This window comes from Suricata suricatta, chromosome 4, assembly GCF_006229205.1.
Source record: "Suricata suricatta isolate VVHF042 chromosome 4, meerkat_22Aug2017_6uvM2_HiC, whole genome shotgun sequence".
In the NCBI taxonomy this organism is placed as follows: Eukaryota; Metazoa; Chordata; class Mammalia; order Carnivora; family Herpestidae; genus Suricata; species Suricata suricatta.
In genome coordinates this window covers 51,611,952-51,630,066 of record NC_043703.1, presented here as the reverse complement: position 1 = coordinate 51,630,066, position 18,115 = coordinate 51,611,952, and the positions used below count along the sequence as shown (strand labels likewise).

General features: G+C 43.1%; 1 protein-coding gene and 1 pseudogene across 1 annotated transcript in view; both read right to left on the bottom strand.

The window, feature by feature from the left end:
* The window catches only part of TNFSF11 (TNF superfamily member 11), a 31,968-nt gene extending 13,884 nt beyond the window's left edge, over positions 1-18,084 (bottom strand). Inside the window, exons 1-2 of the mRNA XM_029938437.1 lie at positions 17,996-18,084; positions 10,745-10,912 (exon numbers count right to left, since the gene is read on the bottom strand). Of these exons, the coding sequence (XP_029794297.1) occupies positions 10,745-10,912 (168 nt within the window). The 5' untranslated portion in view covers positions 17,996-18,084. The remainder of the gene's footprint in view (positions 1-10,744; positions 10,913-17,995) is intronic.
* LOC115291006 lies at positions 9,155-9,326 on the bottom strand (annotated as a pseudogene).
* Positions 18,085-18,115: the final 31 nt, after the last annotated feature.

Below are 18,115 nucleotides of genomic sequence, written 5' to 3'. Positions count from 1 at the left end.
GCTGGGCAATGGGAGAGGAGCCCTGGGGAGGGGGAAGGGCCGCTCCTGACCATCCCCACTGGGGACAGGGAGAGGAGGACCAGGCAGGGGAGCAGGTAGACAGGGCATGCGGGTCTCTAATCCTGAAAGGAAGAGCCCTCTCTGATGTATTTGCAAGTCTACATTTTGATCTCTAAAATTACTTCTTTCTTAATATAAACTACTGATTTACAAAATTCACCCAGGGCCAAAGGTTACTCAACGCGGATTCTATCCGCAGCCCACACCCCCCAGTACACCGCCTCTTCACCGCCTCATTTGTTTGCCTCCACCAGCCGCCACCACCCCGTGACCACCTCTGGAAATTCTCAGTGGAGAACTTTACCAAGATGTGGACTGGTCTCCTCCTCCCTCCCGAGTACAGTCAGCGGGGGCTTATTTCTCCCCAAAGAAATCTGCGGACTGGAAAAGACGCGTCTTCGCAAACGGATACTGTGCTCTCCCACCAAAGGGCTGGCGAAGAGCGTGCCCTTGTTTTCCTAAAAGAGAGTGATGCCTTCCTGGCAGCACGCTGGCTATGCTGGGAATAGAAAATTAGTTTTTATTGTTTAACCTTCATGGTTTAAATGAGGAAGCTTCTGCTACAGTTAAAGGTCCCCTAGGGTTTTCATAAAGTTGCCTTGTGACAGCAATATTAGTCTTCATAAAGAGCCCAATTCCAAAATGTCTTCTTGCACTATGGTACTCGTTTACGAAGTTTCATCGAAGGGCCTGGCAGAGTAACTGCTGGGTGGCATCTTGGGCCAACCGTGTCTCCGCTTTCTCCTGCCCCTTAAAACAATAATGCCGCCTGACACTGGCAGAGCTTTGACATTCCCCGAGCCGCGCTTCCTGTCCTCTGAAGAAGGCTAACCCGCACAGACCCTCCTCAACGCATCAGACTGCCAGGGAAGCGACTCCAAGGAGCACGGAGGTGCCAGGCCAGCCACTGCGGACACATAAGGCCACGGAGGAAGGGGCAGGGTGGCCAGTCAAGGTCCTAACAGCCTTCCGGTCCTTTAAGGTGTTCACGCCCCAAAGGTAGAAACTCCCCTCGGCAAGAAGCAAGAAGCAGGATAAGCATCAGGGGAAGGAGTGACTCACTGAGCATGCGCAACCGGCAATATGAAACAGCCAGCCCTCTGGTGACACTAAGAGCAGGGATGTGCACAGCTCACTCACTTATTCATTAAACTGCTGTTTCTTCACTGAGCACCTACTGTGTGCCTGTTACTGGGAAGAGGAACTAAACACCACGCTGAAGTCCCTATCCTTGGAAAGCTCACGCCACGCTCCTGCAATGGCTGTACTGAATGACAGGGGGGAATAAAGAGAACCTGGGCGTGCACAGAAGTTCCTGACCAAAGGTGGGCAGGTGGGCATCAGGAGGGGCATGCTTTGGGAAGTAAGGACTGTGTTGAATTTTGAAAGACAATCAGAGAACTAACTGCACAAGACAGGCCTGGAATAGCATATAAAGGACTGTGCACAAACACCCATCTTTCATTCATCCATCCATTCATTCCACAAAGTTTACTGATGACTGCTAGGGGCCAGGCATGCCGTGCGTTGCTGAGGAGGCTGTGTTTCTGGGAGAGATGCCATCTTTGTCCTCTCTGCGCCTCGGATCCCAGCAGGGAAGCAGAGTGGGGAAGAGCGCAGCTAGGCTAGGGAACTGCCAGCGCTTTACTGTGGCAGAGCCAGCGAGCACAGGCTGGGCAGGGCGCTGGGATGGCATGCAAGGTGATAAGCCTGGAGAGGCAGGGGTGAGAATGAGGTTTCCAGAACATAAGTTTGTGTTACGTGTTCAGCAGCTCAGACTTTATCCTGTTGGTTACGGCGGTCACTGGAGGATTATTTAAGCAGGAAAGTAAGAGACATGTTCAGATTTGCATTTGAGAAGTTACTCAGCTGTGGAAAGGGTGGGTTAGAGGCAGTGAGATCACAGTTGGGGCGGCCACTTGCAGGGACCCAGGCAAGAAACAAACCATGTGACACCCGCATTGAGGTGACAACAATGATGACTGGGTGGAGAGAAGTTATTGAAGGTTCTACAAGGAGGAAGAATCCACAGGATGGAACCGAGGTGAAGAGTTGGTAATGGAGAGTATAGGACCATCTTCTGGCTGTAGTTGGGGTGGTGGAGATAATGGTATGGTCCTTCGCCAGAGAAGGGTTCAGTCAGATAAGAAACAGGTATAGACGCTGAGAGGAAGAGTTCCTGAGTCCTTCAAAACTTTCTGAGGACTAGGAGCCTCACGATTTATAGTTCTCATTGTCATTTGTACGACTATCCCCACCACCACCACCACCACCACCCAAAGTTCTCAAAAAGTAAAGACTTGGGGCTACAGAAGCACCTTAGTGATGAGGAAGCTATGTGAGACCAAAACTCAGACCCTGAATCTCAAAAAGTTCATGCAAACCTTCGTCTAATCATCTTAGCTGTAGACTGCTCTTTGCAACTTTCAAAACCCACCTTTTCCACACCACACAGACTTGCTCCTACTTCTCAAATATAGTCACTTAAATTCACCACTGGCTTCCCTGTACCCCAGTGGCTCTCACCTCTTCTTAGGAGGCTTCGAACACCTCCTTGGGCCCAGGTGCTACCTCCCTGAAGCCTTCCTTTAAAAACAGATCAGCCATTCCCAGAGAGGATTTCTGCACTCACAGAGTCTACTCCTGAACTACCAAGTCTTTGTGACCAATCTGGGAGCCTCTTATTTATTTTTTAAACACGGTCTCCAAGTGATCCTTACGATCAAGCCGGTTTGGGAAACTGCTCTAGGAAACATCATTCTCCCCAGTTCCACAGGTTATTTTTCCCCTGGCTTGTTTCCACTCTGGGGGAGCAACCCAATCTATCCTCTGCCACCTTCCCTTTAGCCAAGGACCCTCCATTTTATTCATTTCTAAAACTGTAGCTCAATATCCCAGTCCACATAATGAGATGCTCTCTTCCAGGCATGCCTTTCCTTACCCAGCCCAAGTATCTTTTCTTCCATCCTAGGATACTTCTAGCACACAGATAAGCCTACCTGTGCTGGCACCGCTCACTGTTATTTCCCTCTTACAAACCCTTCTACCTTTTGCCCTGGGTCTCCCTAAGATTGAGCACACCGTAGCCAATAGCCTATTGCTGGCCAAAAGGCAGTAGATGGCCTTGGTTTTGCAGGAAAATTCTGTGGGTCTTACTTCAGCTTTCCCATAACAGCAGCTTTCATAAATGCTAGATATGATTGGGGTTGATGGAATTGCAGTTCCCAAAACTGTTATGGTGTAGATGAAATCCCATTGGAAAACCACTACATGACTAACATCTTGATTTGGGAACACCAGTGCCCCCAAACCCCAAGTTTCCTTGTGGGTTTACAAGAAATTTTCTTGGGACACATACATACTCATATACAAAGGCAAAGCAATAATGAATGGGATTTAATTTTTCCCCTTATGTTTGTTATGTGTATATTTCACTAAAAAGCAAATGAGAAACAATGGATATATAACAACTGTCATGATTACAACTTTGTAAGTATTTAAGATCTACTCAAATTTTAATTGATTTCTTATGTACTTTAATTTTTAAAATAGGAATAGTCTTGCAATAATTGACAGAGGAATTCTAAAGGATCACCTCTCTATATGGAGAGAACAACCACTTAATCTGATAAATTTTTGTCTTTAAATTGATGTTCTTGAATTGATAAAATCTACTCAAAACTGCAGGTGACAGGCAAGGTTTATTCATAAATCACAGACATGGAGGTATATGCCTAAACAAACCTTTGAAACTTCCTCCATTAGATGCATGCTGCTAAATCTACTTTTAAATTTCTCTCTCTCCTAGGATCCAAATAAATTCTAAATTACTTTAACTTTTAGAAAATAAAATCTTAGCCATTCAGATTTTTCATAGATTTATGTATTCACAGAGTTAACTCTGCTCATATAATGAGCCCAGACCTGCCTAAACAGGGTTTAGTGAGTATTGGAGACCGGTCACTGTCCCATAGAATGAAGCCTCTCCTCTTCCCAGTTATGGGCCACCCGCTTCCTCAAGCCTGGGTGCAAATGGCGGCTCAGCTAGAGACAGTGTTGTGCAGCGTCCCTTGCAGCAAGATGTGGTCATGTGAATAAGTTCAGCCAATAGCTGCTGCTAGAAGGGAGAGCATATCAGCTCCCAGTACCACGTTTGCCTCCTCTGTCTTCCTTTCCTCTGTCTGGATATATCAAAAAAAGAAAAGCTAACCTGGACCAAGAGATGGAAGGTCTGAAAGGTACCAGTTGAGGCTGGGGGAGCCTCCCTGCTAGCCCTAGGCTGCTCACCCTGGATTACTGCCCGGGAGAGAACAAACTTCGGTCTTATTTAGTTCACGAGTGAGGGTTCTCTTTGTTACAGCAATGTAGACTGCCACATAACATGAGTATTTGCTTAGGGATCAAAGCATCAAAAATCTCTGGGTACACCATTCTTTTTTTAAGATTATTTATTTAGATTGAGAGAGAGAGCACTAGCAGGGGACAGGCAGAGAGAAGGAGAGAGAGAATCACAAGCAGGCTTCACACTGTTTATCACAGAGCCCGATCCAGGGCTCAGTCTCACAGACCATGAGATCATGACCTGAGCCAAAACCAAGAGTCATCCTTTCAACCAACAGAGCCCAACATGGCACTCAAACTCACAAGCACTCCAAGGGTATATCATTCTTAATATGAGAAGATAGTTTTATTTACATTGTGAATCCAACAAGAGATGAGACCAAATATGTACTGATATTCAGGGAATAAAGTAAGAATTCCAGGTAAGAATTAGTTGTTCAATAATGGTGGTTCTGGTTTTACTCCCCATTTGCCAGTAAGCTTTTGGAAGCTCAAAGTGGCTCAGTCGGTTGAGCGTCCCACTTCGGCTCAGGTCATGATCTCAAGCTTGTGAGTTTGAGCCCCATGTTGGGCTCTGTGCTGACAGCTCAGAGTCTAGAGGCTGCTTCACATTCTGTGTCTGTCTTTCTCTGTCCCTTCCCTACTTGTGCTCTGTCTCTCTTACTCTCTCTCTCCCTCTCTCTCAAAAATAAATAAACATTAAGAAAAAAAAAAGAATATGCCAACAAGATAGTCTGTTGGCAGTCATCATCGTCTTTGACTTTTCTGCAATGAAATTAGAGAGTTTTATAAATCATAGTTAAATAAGAAGGCAGAGCTGTGTTTTCAGTTCACATTAGTGGCCTGCCTTTAGACAGTTTACAAGCTATGGAAAGGCAGAGACCTGAGGAAAACAAGTCTAAAGGAAGAAGCCTGGATGGAGATAACTTTCAACAAAAATTATCTGTATTACTGTATCTGTATTGAGGCCTCATAGCTTCTGGCTATAATATTAATAATTATCCATTGTAACATTGGTTAAGACATCAGAGAAATGAAAACCAGGCTACTAACACTCTGGCTTCATGAGTTGGCTGACAACCCATGTTTATTTAAAAATATTAGCCCAGAGATCCGTAAGTCATCAATCCTTACTGGTTCTTTTCCTTCATTCTTGAGGCTACGTTACGTGTGACGCAGTCCAAGGTGCTGCAGTCCTTGTCCCGACAGTCTGCGTCTTCCTTCCATGGCTTCTAAACACCTCGGACTATACGGGTTTGGGGGCGAAATGATTTAATACTCCCAAACATGGGCATTTATCTATTTAAGTATTAAATAAAATTTCCTGTATATTAGGCACATTATAGAAGAGTCACCAAAAATTGTTTAAAAGCTAGTATTAAAAAATCCACATACATGTCGTGGGTGGCTGGGTGGCTCAGTCGGTTAAGCGTCCAACTTGATTTTGGCTCAGGTCATGATCTCAGGGGTCATGGGATCAAGCCCCACTATGGGCTCCACACTGAGCATGGAGCTCACTTAAGATTCTCTCTCCCTCTCTCTCTGACTCTCTCCCCTACTCGTGCACACGCTCTCTCTCTCTCTCTCAAAATAAATAAACAAAAAAAAGAAACTTTAAAGTAAACAGATAAATAAATAAATAAATAAGTTCATATACATGTAAATCTTCATGCTGCCTTCCCACATCTCGGGTGGGGGAGGTTATCTTGAATGTACTGAACATCCCACAGTAATCTCTCTCCTCCGTGTCATTCCTTCAAATACTATTCAAAGTAAGTTTCAGGACATTTTGCACAAACAGGTACTCACTGTGAAATCAACAACTGTGCATACTAGAATCGAGCCAAGTCACAGCCCTGAGGGCTCAGAATGTATATTTAGGGCATAAACACACAGTTTTCCACGGAGACGGGCGGGAGCTCATAGGGCTGAGCGCCCCCGCTCAGGCCTGAGCTCACCACTCCACCCAGGCTGGTAGAGGCCAGAGCGGCTGCCCAAGCTGGAAACAGGAGTTGCTCTATAAATTGGACACCATATTTGTACTAGTGTTTTCTTTATTGTCATAGACTGTTATGATAGACTTTGTAAATTGTGGTTGGGAGAGCTGGATCGCTAAGAGGCTTTCAGAGTTCTGTGCTAAAGGGGAAAGAAAGCCAAGAAAGCTCAGCCACAAACAAAAAAAAAGGTGGGGGAAACAGCATTACTTGTCTGACCAAAGACGGGCTGGGTAAACACCACTTTTGCACACATATAATGTAATATTGTGCTTATGTCTAGCATTTGTTACCACTGGATGGGTTGATCTTTCAATAATGATTGCAGCTTCACATGTAATTTTGTTTTACGGGTTCACTCAATATCTATATTAGAACTGAAACTGAGATACAAACCTACTCACGGATGCCTGATGCGTCCTTCCTATTTTCAGCATTGGCAAGAGAAATGAGAGAAATCTGATTATTTTGGCAGGATGTGGAGAATGCCATATTCACCAATAATCTTCATCAAAGGATAACACAGCCGGCAAATCACTATTTGGCAAAGGTAAGAGAAGAGTAAGCCTTTGGATATAGAAGACGTTATGGCCAAGTGCCTAGCATGGTATGTGCACTTAATAAACATGGCTTGATGCTAATGAGAAGGTACGGAGGACACTCGTCTGCTTCCTAAAGATCCTCTTGTCTGGGGGCAGCAATGGCATTTTCTACCTTCAAACACACATTGGTATATTATGACAGCTCCTTACTCTTTAAAAAAGATTGCCTGTGTGTAGTGTTATTACCCATGTATAATGGGTAAAATCTTATAGCACAACAACAAAAAATGTGCTATTTACAAGAAAGCTCTACTCATCCTCTGAGTCATACTAATCTGTAAATACAATTAAAACTGCGTCCCTTTCATAAGAAGGGTTGCTTATTCTTGTGTGCCCACAAATCTTTCTCCTTTGGCTTGCCAGGTGCTGAATCTCTAATATGAGTGTTATTATTTGGAACCAGGCACCATGTCTCCAACAGGCTCCCCAAATAGTGAAAATGCTGCCATTGTTGCTCATTTTAAGTACAGATTGGTGTGTCACACTATCTAGACAGTCACTTGGAAAGCTCAAAGGAAATGGGACGATGAACAGGTAAGTTTAATGGGGCAGGTAGGGGCAGAGAGGTCCAGGGAAACTGCAGAAGGTGTGGAACTGCCAGGGAGCAGCGACTGGCCACCAAGCGCTCTCTCCGGCTGGCATCTGTTTTCACCTCAGACGCCAAGTAAGCCTATCACTTGTCAAAAATAGTAAACAAATCTTCCCAGTACTGGTTTTGAATCATTCAAACTATGCCCACTTATTTAAAATCATGTTCTGTTATACTAAATTGTATACACACACATTCTCACATCCAGTAAAGTCTACTTTAAGGTGTTTGATCTCTTCCGCAGATCAGGACTTTACATAGTTACGTCTTTACCTTGTAAATGCCTGTGTAGATTTTCTACTTTCATCTTCATAACCTTTCTCCAAGCCCTGTTAAGTTTATTTTTAGGGCTGCTTAAAAATTTTGAAAAGAATCTTTCATTTGTGTTTTCTTTCGTCTTTTTTTTTTTAATTTTATTTTTAAGCTATCTCTACACCCAACATGGGGCTTGAACCCACAACCCCAAGATCAAGAATCACACGCTCCACTGACTGAGTGGGCCTGGCACTTCTGTTTTTGCTAATTCTCCTGTTTTGTGTTTTTGAATTCTTGTTTGAAATAGGGACAGCTAGTGATTATTACTTATTAATTTTTACAAACTGACGTATTTTGCTAGTGGCCTTTTAGTTCTTTTGAGTTTTCCCAAGTATACAGTCAACATATGCAAATTTTGGCTTTTCCATTTATGTGTATGTATATTTACATATGCTTTCTTCTTTCATTCTCTTATATAGTTACATTAGCTAGTATACTGAACAATGGTAAATAGTGTGAGGACACCAGGCATCTTCGTTGTGTCTCTGACTCTAAGAAAATGTTTCTGTTTTTCATCACTAGCTAACTTTTAGTTTGAGGTATTTAGAAAAACATTAAGAACACATCTGGTTCTGTTTTTGGATGTTAAACATCAGAAATAAATGTGAAATTTTGTCAATCACTTCTTAGTATCTATGAGATGCTAATGTTTCTCTCTTTTGACCTGTTAAGATGAACCACTTTTGCATTCTCCTAAATACATGTTAACGCTATCTTTTCTTCTTCTTTTATATTTTCACAGTTATCTTGGCTGATCTTGTTCTTCCACAAAAAAACAAACCAACCAACAAACAAAAAACCCAAAGGATAATTTCTAAGAACCAGGACACTTGTGAAATTAAATGCTTATCTCTTCATTGTACGGAGATACAATACAGGTCAGTTCACACAGAGAATAAGGAGACAATCATTTACCTAACCACAACTACCTAATTAGGGGTTTGGTTTTTAACTAATAGATTAACTCTTGTACATGTAAATTATTATTTATAGATAGATTGCTCAACATTTGGGAAATAGGATAAAAAGCAAACCAATGAAAATAAAACATGAAATGAAACCAAAAAATGAGCAGACTAACTCTAAAATTAAGACACAAACAGAATCTATGAAGATCATCTTTAATTTTTTCATTTCTTTCTTCTTTCTTTCTCTATTCTCTCTTCCTTTCTCTCTTTTTTCCTTCTTTCTTTCTTTCTTTCTTTCTTTCTTTCTTTCTTTCTTTCTTTCTTTCTGATGCATGAAATAATGATGTAAGTTGGAAATTAGAGATATCTTAGATTTGATAGAATACAGCAAATATCTAGTTTATGGATCACGCAAAACAGCCTCATGGCCCTACCTCTCTACCTCTGACACATTCTTTTTTTAAACTGATAAGAACAAATACTACACTTGATCTTAGCCAAAAGGCCGAGAAGCGATGACACATTCTTTTTTTTAAAAATGCTATTACTAGGGGTACGTGGGTGGCTCATCAAGAGCACCCTAATCTTGACTTTGTTTGAGGTCATGACTCCAGGGTTGTGGGATTGAGGCCTGCGTCAGGCTCTCAGGCTCAGTGCTGGCAGCATAGAACCTGCTGGGAATTCTCTCTCTCCCTCTCTCTTTGCCCTTCCCTAGCTTGCACACGTGTGGGCACACACTTTCTCTCTCTCTCAAAATAAACAAATAAACATTTAAGAATGCTATTACTATATATGGGGTTTTTTAAAAATATACTAAATTAAAACTCAATTTAGATTTAAGGAGTTTGAGAGTTTTAGGATTTACTCTAAGATGATCAGAGATAGCCCAGGGAGTTGCAAACTAGAGATTGGGATATATGGGTATATGCAAGAATTCAATAGATGTGTATGCTAGAACTCACTGGAGTCACTGGGTTCTACCCCGTTTTTGGTGGAGTTAGTTTATAAAATAATTCCAAGGCTGCAAAATTCTCAAGTGACTCTATTCAGAAAAGTAGAGCATGCAGTTATTACAGTGTTTCTCACCTAGAGCTGCAGATGTAAGAGAAGTCACTGCTTCCCTATCTCCTCCCTTCTCACCCAGATGTCCCAGAAAATGAGAAAATGGATGCAGACTTTCTACCTTGGTGCCACGTCACCTCCTGCCCTGCTTGCTTTCCTCCTTACCCAGATGACAACATTGGACCAGTTACAAGTATATTTTTTTTATTTTTTCTTTATGTTTATTTAGTTTAGAGGCAGAGAGACAGAACAGAAGCAGGGGAGGGGCAGGGAGAGCCGGAGACAGAATCAGGAGCAGGCTCCAGGCTCTGAGCTGTCAGCACAGAGCAAGACATGAGGCTCGAGCCCATGAACCATGAGATCAGTCAGACGCTTAACTGACTGAGCCACCCAGGCGCCCCAAAACCGGTTACAAGTATTTTTAACAGAGTCCTGGATCAACAGATGGGAAAGAGGAGATCCCACTGTTACAAAACCAAATAAAAACGCAACGGCGCAAGTCCTATAAACCAAAGCAAACGTTTCTAGGGCAGGGAATTCAAACTAGCAAATGACGCACTGACTACCACAAACTATCTTTGTCCTCCTTCAACGTACGAATTTAAATGCCTCCTCTTAAAAAAAATGAAAAGGAAAGAAAAGAAAAGATAGGAAAGGAGAATATGTGCATGAAAGTCTCTAGTCACCATAATAAACCACTACCAACTTCAAAAGAATTCTGCTCATCTCTTGAAAAAATTCTCTTTAGCTCTTTTACAAATGATTAAAATGAAAAAATGAAAAAAAACAAAGTCAACAGCACTTAGCCAGTATTAATTTTCAGTGTTAGCAGGGTCGGGCAGGCCCTTGACTTATAGCCTCATGTGGACTCACCTTTTGTACAGCTGCCCGGAAGGCCTGTTTAATGCTCTTACACGAATCAGGTATTAATTTTGTGTCTTGATTCTCCAGAGTTGTGTCTTGCAAATCTGCGTTTTCATGGAGTTTGAAAATTCTATTAATGCAGTGAGTGTCATCTTCTGATATTCTATTAGGATCCATCTGAGGGGAAAAAAAGGCAAGATGTAGAGCAATTATCATTGATCATTCTGCTATTTAATAAAGCATAACTGACTTAAGGACGCAAAAATTCATCCTTGCAAGAGTCTTTATGTCCCCAACAATTAATAATTAATACAATTGCCCTCAGTGTTGATGAAACACTGACCTCTAATTCATTTTCATGAATAGCTATGACTCACAGCACAGGTACACATGTGTGATTCATGGGGAAATTATTAAAATTGTCTGGCAACCTGAAAGTCCTCATAGAGGGGGCGTCAAGGAAAGTCCTATGTGGTCAGCACAGGTGGAGAAGCTTTTTGTCCAGAAGTGATACGCGGCACACTAGATGGGAAGATGAAACCCAACTGGATATTCAAAGCATGGAGCTTACAAAATCAGGGAAAACTGACACCATCTTTAGCCACCATGTTTATCTGGCCTTTTCCCTTAATCAATGTATATTTTAATCAGCCAAAGAAGGGAGGGAAAACCCATTGCCTAGGGCCTCCCTCAAACCTAAAGCCAGAAGCAAATTTCCCCTTTGGTCGAAAGGCGCTCATCAGAATTTCTTGGACTGGAGCGGTGCATTTGCTGGGGGGTAGTATTTAGTGCCTCGTCGGATGAAGAGGGCTGCTTGAGCGAGTGGGCTGTATGGTGGACGCTAAGATTTCTATAATGTAAGGGACTGTCCCACCCAAAATATCCCCACTGACATGTTAGCTGGTTGTCTGCCTAAACCTTTCTTCAAGTATTACTCTTCTCTTGAAATTGTCTCCTCCTGGGACTCTGACAAGACCTTCAACTGCCAAGGTAAGGGTAGAGATAATTAGCTATCAACTGTGTAAATAACAATTGTTTAATTTATTGTCCTCTTCTTTCAGAAATTCAAGGTACCTCGTGTGCATTTGCTTATTCGTGGGTATAGACTGGGTGAAAAAAGGAAGAATTATGGAAGTTTAGAATATAAACTCCGTCAGTTAATACCAGGTCTCTCATTGCCTGTTTTATCTTTTTAAAAGTAATCAAAAAGATGTACAGGTTTATTAACCACCCATCAGACATGAACTAGAAAGTACTCTCTCCATATCTGAGATTCTCGAAATGAAATAATAACCCTTCAACAAATGTGCACCCACTAATACAAATGTTATTATTTCAGTCTTGCATATATAATAAGGATTATCTATAATCCTGGGAGAGGTGTCATTCATGAAACAAAACTATTTACAATCCATATTCCTTTTTAATATTCTCTTTAGGGGCACCTGGGTGGCTCAGTCAGTTAGACGTCCGACTTCAGCTCAGGTCATGATCTCGCAGTTTGTGAGTTCAAGCCCTCAGAGCCTGGAGCCTGCTTCAGATTCTTTGTCTCCCTCTCTCTCTGTCCCTTCCCTGCTCAAGCTCTCTCTCCAAAATAAACATTTAAAAAAATTAAAATAATTAGTACAAATCAGAATATGTGAGTTTTTACAGAGGAAAGCTTTTCAATCACACTTCTTTAAAAAGCTCACTCATGCCAATCAGTTTCCCACAAGAAGAATGATGCCAAGACCTAGTTGGCTCACCACCAGAAAACTGTGGAGCTACAGGAACAGTAGGGTATTAGGGAGAAATGCCTGAGGGCCCTAAAACTGGTTGAGCTCTGGGGTACCTGGGTGGCTCAGTCAGTTAAGCGTCAGACTTTGGCTCAGGTCATGATCTGGTGGTTGATGAGGTCGAGCCCCTTGTCGGGCTCTGTGCTGGCAGCTCAGAGCCTGGAGGCTGCTTCAGATTCTGTGCCTCCCTCTCTCTCTGCCCATGACCTTCTCACACTCTCTCTTTCAATAATAAACATTAAAAAATTAATTAATTAATTAATAAAACTGTTTGAGCTCCAGGACTGCTGATCGACAAAGCGCCATCAAACAGAAGCAGCCATGCCCAATGCTGTCCCTACTAAAAGTACAATCCAAACACCAGTCAGAAACAAACGCAGATTCTCAGGGCCCTGGTACTCTGCCTGGGGATCTGTGTCCTAACTAGATCCCAGGCCTTCTCCATATACATCAAAATTTGACCAGAAATGTTTTCAGGGGCACCTGGGTGGCTCAGTTGGTTGAGTGTCCGACTTCGGCTGAGGTCATGATCTGGTGGTTGATGAGGTCGAGCTCCACATCAGGCTCTGTGCTGACAGCTAGCTCAGAGCCTGGAGCCTGCCTTGGATTCTGTGTCTCCCTCTCTCTCTGACCCTCCCCTGCTCATGCTGTGGCTCGGTCTCAAAAATAAATAAACATTAAAAAGAAAAGGAAAAGAAATGCTTCAAATATCAAACGTGCAAATATAGATTTTCTGTTATTAAAATGTCCCGAAATTTCTTGGACGCCCACTTTTTTCACAAGAAATGCCAGTAGGTACAAAAATATTGTGATAGTAATAATGGTTAAGGACTCAATGCAAAGAAATGTAACACAAAGATTTTGTTCCCTCTCTCTGACAAGATCTCGGCACCCAGAGCCAACGGAAGCCACAACCCTAAGGGTTAAGAGCCAACTGACTCTGTCTCCAAGGGCTTCAGATGTGCAGCTGAGAACATTTCAGAAGGTAACACAAGAACTAAAACATATATAAAAGTCATCAATGGTTTTCCCAAAAGAAATTACGAAAGCATGGCATATTTTTACTTCAGTTTAGACCATCCGTTAGAAATGTCTTGGTCCACTGTCTTGTAGTCCTCCTGAAATGGAGACCAGGAGAAAAGAGAGGAGTTGAGGTGTGGGGGTGGGTCAACCACACACAGCAGTGGGGGTCTCTGGTCTGGTAGTCTCCACGCTGGAAAGTCTGCTCGCCAGCGGTGGGACTGGTGCCCGTGTGGGACACTCCCCAGGGCTCTTCCAGTGGCTGAACCCACCACACTCCTATACCCCACCCTGTCTCCAGACCCCACGGTCGGGATAGAGAATGTGCAGGACTGCATAAAAAGTCCTACTTTTTAGTCTAGTTTAGCTACTCATTAGCTAATTTACATATTTGCAAATTTCCAGCATCCGGGATCATTTGAAAAGCCCCTTTGGTAAATGAAACATGCCAGGTGCTTGGCTAGATGCTGCCAATAATGTAGTGAGCACAACAGGCAGCCTTACCTTCTTGAACTTACTACACTCAACAAAGGAACACAGAAGCTCATCCAAAAAAAAATCACAGCAAACTGAAATTACAAATGAATTCATTACACCTAGAAATGTCTGAACACCTTATGTAAATCTTGAGTATATGATTTAAAAGACTTATAAATGCATTCTCAATGAGAATCTTAAAAAAAAATTTCCTTGAAATGTTATCATTTATAGGGTTAAATGAGGCAGGATGCGTGACATTTGTGCTACTTTGTTATCTGTTTTTGTCAAACAGACAGCCTGCCCACCTCCACATCAGAGTTGCAGTAGTGATTTGCTCCCTTGTTGGGGTAACAAACAGCCAAGGAGGTTGGTATGCATACTGGGGTTTGGGGGAAGGAGTTAAAAGGGCAACAAGATTTGCATTTTCTGAAAAGCTTATCTCTCAGCAGACCTCCAAACTTTGAATACAGTTATATGGATTAAAAGAAAAACACACACACATAAATTTTAAAAGCAACTTTTTGGAAGGTTGTTTTTTTTCTTCTACTTCTTTGCAAACCAAAGTATGAATACTATGTGGTAAATATATAGCACAAACCACATGCTATTTTTTCTTTGGCAAGGTTGGTAGAGGAAAAGCCAATCTACTCTAGATCTAGTACTTTTTTTTTTCTTTTCAATCTGGGCACAGGCAGTCTGCAAACGTTCAGGAAGGCTGATTCATTTTTGACTATTCGATCATGAGTTGAGAATGGAAAAAACTTTTTAAAGTCACTGTAATTTTTACACTATTCTGGGCATTCTTCTAAATTCATTTAGGGACACCTGGGTGGCTCAGTCAGTTGAGCATCTGACTCTTGATTTCAGCTCAGGTCATGATCTTGGGGTCATATTTTTGAGCCCCTTGGCAGATTCGGTGCTGGCATAGAACCTGCTTAAGATTCTCTCTCTGTCTCTCTCTCCCTCCCTTCCTCTCTCTGTCTCTCTATCCCTCCCCCCAACACACCCCCGAGCTCACTGGCTCGCTCTCTCTCTTTCTCAAAATAAAAAAAAATTAAAAATAAATAAAAATAAATGCATTTAAAACTAAATTCAACTTTTTTTTTTCTTGAGGAATTGCATAGCTACCCTCTCCCCACTTGAAACAAAAACAATAAAACTGGCTCCTTCTCATTTTTTTCTGTAAACTGCAAACATGTTACTTGATACAAAATGATTTCATTCTAATTCAGAGGCATTCAGAAACCCCAAGGAGTTGACACCCACAACGTTAGTGAAGAAAAAACAAATCTCATACTTGGTACCAAGTCTAACCTAAAGGAGCTGATGTGAGTAAAAATGTTTAATCAGTGACAGGTCAAACGGAGTCTATTCTCTCAGCTGGAACCTTGAAAGAAGCCTCTGGCATACATAAAAGCAGGAAGAATTGTAGAATGAACCCCACAAGCCCATCACTGAGTTTCAACAACTATCAACCCACGGCCAAACTTGTTTGATCTTTAAGAAACCACTTCCCTACCCCTAAAGCTCCCTACTTACTATTTGTAACAATTTTAGAATGTATCTCTCAATGATCAGGACTCCTTTAGGTATCAGAGGCAGATACTATAACTCAGTAAAATGCAACCAAATCTAATGCGTATTCCTAGGAACACATTGCTCCTAATATTACTTCTTTCCTAAAGAAGATGCCCCTTTTAAAACGCAGCACAGGGGCAGGACTGGGTGGCTAAATCAGTTGAGTGTTAGACTTTGGTTCAGGTCATGATCTCACAGTTTCTGAGTTCGAATCCTCCAACAGGCTCACTGATGTCAGGGCAGAGCCCCGTTCGATCCCTCTCCGGCTCGGTCCCTCCTGGCTCGTGTTCTTGCTCTCTCTCTTTCTTTCTCTCTCCCTCTCAAAAAATAAATACACAAATAAGCATTTTTAAAAATGCAGTACAAAATGGGGTCCAGAGTAATGGTTAATATATTTTGCCTAAGTCCAAGAAAAACCCAACCTTTGTGGCATTTAGGAAAACTGTACCTATGAAATCTGATGACATTAAATCTCCCAATAAAAATTTTCTAGCTAGGCTTACTAATTTGCATTTTTTTAAATGGGGCTGAGAATTTCACTATTACCCATGTACTACCAAGACGGCTAAGTTATGGTAAGTGACCATCAGACAGACCCTTTGGCCCTCTAGACCATTAACATTCTTACAGAGAAGCAGAATCCAGCAGGTCCCTCTTTTCTACGTGGCCACACCTATCCATGGTCCCCACCAACCTAAGCTGCTCCTGGTCCCCAGAGCTCATTCATTCCCTACTGCTCTTTCAATGCTGAACACTCACTTGATGCTTCCTGCTATGAAAATACCATATCCCTAAGGTGTTAGAAAAGAGAAAAAGGAGTAGCCAACTATTGCAACTCCTGCTCTTTTTCTAAATAGCACTCTCATGTTTGGCAAAGAATTTTAACTCTCTTGTCAATAGGTCCCTCAATTACTTGGCACCACGTGATGCACATAGTAGGTGGACATTGTACATTGAATTAAGGATCCTTAACTCACAATCCATAGCATTTAATTGTCTCCTCTGCAGTGTAGGCACTCAGTAGCTACAGACTTTACATGGGCGGTGGGGGGAGAAAACTGATGGGAAAATGGGTCATTCTTAACGGCAGCATACTCTGATGAAAGAAAAAGCATTTTTCATCACTTCCGTATAGATGGGTGTAATCTTTGTAGCAAAAGTTGTGTTTTTAAGAAAAAAATTATCTCAATAGGTAAAGATTATTTTTATTAATATACAAATACAAATGTCCTGAAGTATTGTTCATAGGATCTTTACCTTTGTTTTAGTAGGTAATCAAACTAGCTCTATAAAATACAAAACAGTGGATAATGAATATTTAACAAAAAGCCTATGATTACAAATAATGGAGTTCAAGACACTGGCCCAAGTCAAAACCCATACAATCTAAGCAATGCCATGTTTTGATGCATCCCATTTGGTTTAGTAATCACCTTTGAATCTGAAAACCAATGAAGTCCAAACCGAACTTTCTTTTCCCATAAAAAAAAAAAAATGCACAGTCAGCCCTCCACTTCCTCTGAGAAAAGAGTTCACAGCACCAGACAAGAACATTTGAATGAATCCAACCAACTGCACTGCAATTTCCAAGAAAACACAAGAGCATAAACCACCAGAAAGCATAATATTACAGATTTACCCCTTCCTTTCTACTATCTTTCACTGCAGTTCCCAGCCGTCTTTTTCGTCTTTTAGAAGTTCAGTTATTAGCTAGACTGTACGTAACGAGGCTGCGTCAGGGGTGAGAACCTCACCACCATCACGCACCCCTCGCTTCCTTCTGCTGCCCACCTTAATGGGAAGGCACGTGGTGCTCCCCTCTTCGTGCACCCAGGCGCGAGCGGAGCCCCAGTCCTGCAACCAGGCTTCTCCGCCCATCTGGCGCCGTGGGCATCCCCATTGGGTGCTCCAGCGGCCGCCTGCAGCGCAGGCACCGCGACCTTGCCCTCCGCGCTCCCTTCCAGCAGAGCGGCCCGGAGCACACCAGCAAAGCGGCCAGCCCCTCCAGGTGGTGGGCGGGAAGGGGCAGGGTTGCGCTCATTCCCCCCACCCTCTAAGTAGACGCAAGTTAATTCTTAGCTCCTAGTGAGAAATGGACGGAGTTTGGGGGGGGGGGTGGGATGGGGAGTGTGCAATCATCCATTAGAGGTTAGCAGCCAATGCTGCGTCGCGGGGGAAATTCAAACGCACCAGGTTGGGCCGGGCGAGCCCGGCCTCTACTCTCCGCCAGGCGCAGACGGGCGCGGAGACGCGAAGGGAGCGGGCTGTCCCTGAGCCGGACTCTTTAGAGTCCCTGTCCCCCTCCAGAACTTGCAAGGTCTCGGGCACCGCGCCGGCTGCCAGACTCCGTTTCTCACCTGTGCGGGACCGACGAGGTGGGCGGGCCCCCGGGAGGGCGGGCACTCACCTGTGCTCGGAAGTAGAGGAAGAGGGCGACGCTGCAGACCACCTGGCCCAGCCCCAGTCCCAGGAAGGCCACGAGCAGCGAGCGGGAGGCGGCGGCGGGCGGGTGCGGCGCGGGCGGCGC